Consider the following 7,475-nt stretch of genomic DNA (forward strand, 5'->3'; position numbering starts at 1 on the left):
TTTGCTTTAACAATTCATATGATTATATATCCCAATGAAATATGGTAATGATAACATGAAAAGTCAAGCATACTGCACTTGGGAGGGGGGGGGGGCGGCAGGTAGAACACTGTGGGACAGGGTAGGGGGGAAAGAACACTATTGGGATGGGGGACACCATGGGACTGGGGAGGAGGGGGGAAATGAACACTAAAAAAAGAGGGAGGGGAGAGTTATATTAAGCAGGGGGACCACTAAAAGAAGGGAGAAGGGAAGTTTTTCATATTAGATTAACTAAATTCATTAAAGTCTAATATTAATAAAATTATAGGAAAAACCTTTTAAAAATAATTTGGGGGGAAAAAGTCGTTTTCGGCCAAGGGCATCCTGAATTTTCAGTTTCGGCCCAGAATTTTCATTTCAGTGCATCCCTAGTTAATAGTTTTGTTATGTTAACAGTTTATTTTTCCTTTTGGGGTGTTGCCTTTTTCTTGTGGACTAGTAAAAGAAGTTCCTTATAGTTCATGTGTTTTTAGCATTGCTAGTCCTTGTAGTTCAGTTTGTAACAAATAATTTTAAAAAGCAAATTTAGCTGATCACTTTCTCAATGTAACTAAATGACTCCCAATTTGTAAGATTACTTTTACTGCTTTTTTTTTCAACAAAATGTTCTGGAAAATGAGAAAAAAAAAAATTGTTTTCCATTGCTTCAAAGTTTCAAGAAATTTTGCATCTCTACTTATGAATTTGCCACTTTTTTTTTTATTTTTTTAGTCTATAAAACTGATCCTTTTTCATTTTATGTGATTTTAGCAAGCCTCTGCAAGTATGACCTCACACCTGCATGAACATTAAATCCCTTTAAAGAAGAGATATCGTTTTTCTTTAGGAGAAATGTAGTTGCATCTCAGGATTTGCATTCACTGCTATAAATCCTAAAGCAATGTAAATGAAAGACTCCAAGAACTTTTTAAAAAAATGATATTTGTACGAATTAGTCTATAATTTTTAAAGTTACTTGTTATGGAGAAAGCTAGAGATTGATGATTTATCACGACTTCTGTCAGAAAGTGGAGACCCTCATTATGTTTTTCATCAGGTGTGTCTTTGCAAATGCAAAAGACCCACCTGATCCATTTCATTCACAGATGTCTGAGGGCCGACCAACTTGCAGGTGCAACAAATGTCTACAGCCAGTCAGCCTCAGAAGTTAAATGAATACTATAGGGTTAGGAACACAAATGTGTATTCTTGATGCTATAGTGTTAAAACAAACAAAAAAAAAAAACATGCTAGCTCCCATTACCCCCCTAAATAACTAGAAAACCTACCTTATTTCCAGCATTGCGGGGGTGCGCAGGTGCTGACTTTGACCCGATCCGCCTCCTTGGCTGACATCAGAATTGATGATACTATAGGAAAGCATTGGATTGACTGAAATCGTAATTTTCCTGGCATATGGTGGCAGTACAATAGGGATGTACTCTTCCCTTAGGGCAAGCATCTGAAAGAAATAATCAATTAACATAAAAAGTTCCTCCCCTTACCAGGTATAAGAGACCCTGCAGCCTTAGGACCTCAGTTCTCTTTCTTGTTCCAACAGGAACAGACGGCATCTGGAAGTTGGAGAGATTGGTGAGGCACATGGGTTGCTGCCAGGGGGATTCGGCCTGATAGCCTCCCGGGTGGAGCGCTGAGTGGCCATGGGACATACTGCAGTTACGGAGGCAGGTATGAAAGCCTGCTTTTATGCCGCGTGAGGTCACAGGCTACGCAAGGAGGCGGTCCATTAGTGCAGCGAATCCCTGTCCGTTGGAGCATGCGCACAGCGGTGGAATGCACGCCCGGGTGGTTTTGCGTTCCACGGGAGTTCCGACCGCACTATCGCGCATGCGCGGGCTTAACTCCCCGGAAATGGTGCCAGATTTGAAACGATCTGCCTATATATGCTGTGCAGATCTTTCTGTCAGCGTGGATGCTAGGCAGTGAAGATCTCCTGTGTCACCAGCCCCCCCCCCCCCCCCCACACGTGTCAGAGGTTTTAGAGGTAGGATCCTGCTGGTTTCTATTCTTTAAAACTCTCTAGGTATTTAAATTAGTTTTCGAATACAAATTTTGTTTACATTTTGTGTATTACAGATATGTATAGCCCTGTTTCTACTGACAATATGGATAAAGACAAGGTTCCTACTCCTGCTTCAAAAAAAAGCTAGTTCCAAGTCTAAGCATCTCTGTTGTAGTGAATACTCCACTCCTTTGCCAGATGGGTTTAAGAGGAAAATCTGTAATATTTGCTCCTCATTATTGCTAGAAAAATCCAAGCAACAAGAAATTAAGTATTTTTTGTCTTGGTTTCAGGATAATCTAGCCCAGACCTTTTAAGTCTTTTAAAGAAACAGCTCACACTTCTCCTGTTAAAGTTACTAAGCAGAGAGCTAAAAGGAAGAGGACACCATTGGGCTCAGAACTCTCTTAAGGGGAATGTTCCTTTTCGGATTCAGATTCCTCTAGCGACTCTTCTGATTACGAGGTGGGGTTTCCTCGTGACGAGCTGAGGAAATGTATTAAAGAGGTGTCTATGGTCCTTTCTGATGAGACGGTAGATACAACCAGGAGTAAAGCTCTTCCAATCCAACAAAATATGCTGGATTTAATTTCCAGGGAATGGAAGAACCCAGAAAAAAGGGCCTTTATCTCCAGTCATTTTAAAAGTATTGTTAAAATACAGGAGGAAGATAAATTGGAAGATTTACGGTAGTTGATGTACAAGTTGCTCAATTGTCTAAAAAAACTACCTTGCCTATTGGGGACATTTCGGGTCTGAAAGACCCTATGGATAAGAGAGCTGAAACTTCCAGCAGAAGGGCCTATCAGGCAGCAGGTTTTCAGGCTAAATCTGCATTAGCCGGGGCTTCAGTGGCGAGACCTCAGAATCTTTGGTTAAATACCTTGGAAGAATGTCTGGGTGATACCCAGGACAAAGGCCAGTCCCTCCTATTCCAAAATTTGAGGTTGTCCATTGAGTACCTTATGGATATTGTTACGAAGGGGATTAAACTATCAGCTCGTGTCATGGGTTTGTCGTCAGTAACCCGAAGGGCACTGTGGCTTAAGGCCTGGGCAGCAGACACTGCTTCAAAATCTGCATTATGTGAAATTCCCTTGGAGAAGAAAAAGTTGTTTGGTTCTCCCCTAGAAGAGTTAGTCCGACAGATGTCGGACACTAAAAAGGCCTTGCCTCAAGACAGAAAGTATTCCTGGAAGCCTAGGTACAGAAATTTCCAATTTAGGCATCGGAGGGGTTTTTAAGACAAACCCAGGGGTTTTCGTTAACAAAGGAAAATTCCGAAGTTTGACACACAAAAAGATAAAACTGACAGAAACAAACATTTCTGACGCCATCAGAGTGGGCGGAAGGTTGCAGAATTTTGTTCACAAATGGAGAGAGACGACTAAAAATCCATGGGTTTTGAATCTAGTCCAAAAAAGGTTACCGAATAGATTTCTTGGATGCTCCAAGGTCAACTTTCCTTGTCTCCTCCTACCGGTCAAAAAACCAAGCCCTTTTTTCCGCCACTGTTTCCCTTTTAAGAAAGGGTGTTATAGAAAAGGTTCCAAATTCCCAAGTTTATCAAGGGGTATACTCCCATTTGTTCCTCGTTCCAAAACCAGACTTGTCTTTTCGCCCAATCTTAGATTTCAAATCCCTAAACAAACTCATTCCTTATCAACATTTCAGAATGGAGACAATAGAGTCTCACACATATCCTTCGAAAAGGAGATTTTATGGCCAAATGCAGATTTTATCTGCATGTTCCTATGGATGTGAACTCAAGAAGATACCTCAGGTTTGCTATAAAGAAATGGGCCAGAGCGGAATCAAGGCCCTTACAATGGGAAATCCTTGCGCAGTGGTCAAAAAAGGAAGACTTAGATGCAATCATGTGTATATCAGATCATACAAAAGAGAAACTCTTGGTGGCTGGAGGAAAAATTCCTTACAAAAGGCTGGTCCTTTCGTCTAAAATCTTGGGTAGTAATTTCGACAGACGCCTCAAACACAGGTTGGGGAGCTCACCTAGGATATCACTTAAGACAGGGTGTTTGGTCAAAAGACGAAACAAAGGAATCTTCAAATTTCAGAGAAATGCTAGCAGTCTTCTACGCCTTTCAACAGTTCAAAGTCTCTCAATCAAGTAGTTTTTGCTCAGCTGGTGGAGAGATTCTGTCTTCCAGTTATAGACCTTATGGCAAGAAGATCCAATGCAAAAGTGAGTTTGTTTGCCTGCCTCTTCAAGGTGGACAGGCCTCTGGTAATAGATGGTCTTTCAATCCGGTGGGAATTTCCCCTTGCGTACATCTTTCCCCCGGTAAGCTTAATCCTGAGAATTCTGCAAAAAGTGGCATCAGATCACACACGTCTCCTGGCCATACTGCCGTGCTGGCCAAATCGCAGCTGATTCTTGGTTTTGAAGAATATGACTTTAGAGTACTGGACTCTTCCGGTTACGCCGGATCTCCTGGAAAACGCGGAGGTCCCAGTGGGAGTGTTGAAGATGTTCAAATTGACAGCTTGGCTGCTGCAAGGCTGATTCTGCATCATAAGGGTATTAAGAAAGAGGTTTCAATTGCTTTTAAATTCCACCAGGAGCTCTACCTCTTCTATATACTTGAAGATTTGGACAAGATTTCTTCACTGTTGCATTGCTAAAGATTGCATTAGATCCCATCTGTCTGCTGACACAATCCTTCATTTTTTTGCAAGATGGTATTGAACAGGGTTTTAGTCTTTCTACCCTCAAGGTCCAAGTTTATGCTTTAAGTCATTTTTTGAGCTGTTTTTTTTTTTTTGTGAAAAATTGGGCTTCTAACACTCTCATTAGGAGTTTTTTTTTTTTTTTTAAAGCAGTTAGGCTTCTAAAGCGTGCTATTAAAATCCGGTTTCCCTCTTGGGATTTATCCTTAGTTTTAAAATTTCTGTGTTCTCAGCCATTTGAGCCTTTAGAAAAGGCCTCTTTGAAGAATGTGTCCCTAAAATCCGTGTTTTTGGTAGCAATTACTTCAGCTAAGAGAGTTGGGGAACTACAGGCACTGTCCTCCTCGCCTGACCTTACTAAGTTTTATCCGGATAAAGTGGTTATGTTCCCTAAACCTTCCTTTCTTCCTAAAGTCATCTCCTCCAAAATTATCAACCAACCTATTTGTCTACCTTCCTTCATTGGTCCGGCTAAGCCTGATTGGGAGTTTGATTGGAACCTACTGGATGTAGGGAGGTCGCTTAAAATCTACTTAGAATGCTCCTCTGCATATAGGAAGACTGATCATCTTTTCGTACATTTTTTTTTTTGTGGAAAATTCAAAGGTCAAGTGGCATCCAAAGCCACTTTGGCAAGATGGCTTGTAGAGGTTATAAAGTTGGCTTATTCTTCATCGAACCTTCCTATACCTGCTTCCTTGAAAGCACATTCCACTAGAGCCATGGCTATGTCTTGGGTCGAAAAAGCATGTACATCTCCGGAAGAGATATGTAAAGCGGTTTCCTGGTCTTCTTTCAACACCTTTGTGAAACATTACAGGCTAGACGTATTCTCTGCTTCTGATGCTGATTTCGGGCACAGGGTGTTACAAGCTGTTATGGCCTAAATTCCCGCCCTTACTCTGGGATCTCGATATATCCCTATTGTACTGCCACCATATGCCAGGAAAAACTGCAATTTTACTCACCGTAAATTCCTTTTTCCTTAATATGGTGGCAGTACAGCACACCCTCCCTTTATCTAATTAATAAAAAGTTTTCTGAGGTTTTTGTGGTTCCACTGTGGTGGTCTTGATACGTACTGAGGTCCTAAGGCTGCAGGGTCTCTTATACCTGGTAAGGGGAGGAACTTTTTATGTTAATTATTTCTTTCAGATGCTTGCCCTAAGGGAAGAGTACATCCCTATTGTACTGCCACCATATTAAGGAAAAAGGAATTTACAGTGAGTAAAATTGCAGTTTTCTCATGATTTTGGGCCAAATGCCACCCTGGCCAATCAGCATCTCCTCATAGATATGCATTGAATCAGAGCCTCTCTATGGGGAAAGTTCAGCGTCCACTGAACGTCCGTGCTGCACAGTGTGCATCCCTGACCCAGGAAGCCCTAGTGGCTGTCTGAGGAGTGGCCACTAGAGGTGTTTCTAGGCTGTAATGTAAGCACTGCCTTTTCTCTGAAAAAAGCCTGCATGGACTGCCTATACTTACCATAACAACTACAGTAATATGTAGTTTTTTCTGGTAACTATAGTTTCCCTTTAACTGCAAATGCACGTTGAGGAGCAAAGCTTTCTCGCTGCTGCATAAGGAGAGGTTTCTATGAATTAAGCGAGCAACTGCCTGACTTGTTAAGTATGAAGTATTACAACTCATGTGCGTTGGATAAAATATAATTTCTTTAAAATTTTCATGTTTTATTCCTAAACTATGTGTGCAAGACAAAAATCAAATCCTTTATTTCCTCCTTAAAATGCATGAAAGGAGGGAGCTTATAAAATTTCCTGGTCACTGTGTTACAGTTCTGTAAAGTAATGGTTGAAGAATAGCACTGATTCCTTCGTATGTCTTCTTCAGCCCATGCAGGTGATGTTTTCTGGCGAGGCAACTCACCGAAAGTATTATTCCACAACTCACGGCGCTCTGCTTTCTGGACAGAGAGAGGCAAATTACCTTGTCGACATGTACCAAGATCTCCTGCAATGCAACAACTAAAAGCCCAACTCGGAGAAAACCACTGACTCGTGATTCCTGCTACCATTGCGTGCTTGATGTTTTTGTTTGTTTTATTGACTTTTAGTTTTTCTTTTTGTCTTTTTTTTTTTTTTCTTTCTTATTTTTAACCTCAATAAGTAGAATGATTTTTATGGTTTTATGTGATTCCGAAACTGTTTTAACTTGAGGCATCTGTAGCAAATTCATGTCCTGTATGGTTACCAGGAATGGGTGCTCTATCCGGTTACTGATTTTGTTATTTACATTATGCACACCTGGTGCCTCGTTTTATTTTTCTGTATTGTAAGTGCCTTCTATGATAAATACTAAAAACGTTTAACAATAAAAGCATATCAGGTCAGAAGATTCTGTTTATTCGTGAGTGGTTTTTCATTCTTTATATGAAGATCTGTTTTGCCTTCTAGTGGATTATTATTTATTTATTTTCTTCTTCTCAAGTAGAACTATTCAGTTGAGCTTTTAGGAAGCTTACAGTTTCTATGACTGCCTTTTTGGGATTTGATGGACATTCTCCATTGGGAAATTTTAGAGACTTATTCTGTAATATCTGGGTGGTGCTGCTCTCGCAAAAAAATTGTTAATAATTTGCCCAAAATAGCCAGTTTGGGAATATTTTCCTCTATTTTTGCATTCCAGTTTGTAAACAATAGAAGTGAGATATCTTGTAAAAGTACAAAAGAGATGGCAGGCAAAGATCCAACTGTATAATGCCAAACAACCAACCAACGT

The 7,475-nt window shown here is 40.5% G+C and overlaps 1 protein-coding gene across 1 annotated transcript in view; it reads left to right on the forward strand.

The window, feature by feature from the left end:
* The window catches only part of SMOX (spermine oxidase), a 30,480-nt gene extending 23,389 nt beyond the window's left edge, over positions 1-7,091 (forward strand). Inside the window, exon 7 of the mRNA XM_063457610.1 lies at positions 6,588-7,091. Coding sequence (XP_063313680.1) covers positions 6,588-6,725 — 138 coding nt within the window. The 3' untranslated portion in view covers positions 6,726-7,091. The remainder of the gene's footprint in view (positions 1-6,587) is intronic.
* The last annotated feature ends 384 nt before the right edge of the window (positions 7,092-7,475 follow it).

This window comes from Pelobates fuscus, chromosome 6 (genome assembly GCF_036172605.1).
Source record: "Pelobates fuscus isolate aPelFus1 chromosome 6, aPelFus1.pri, whole genome shotgun sequence".
NCBI classification, from domain to species: domain Eukaryota; kingdom Metazoa; phylum Chordata; class Amphibia; order Anura; family Pelobatidae; genus Pelobates; species Pelobates fuscus.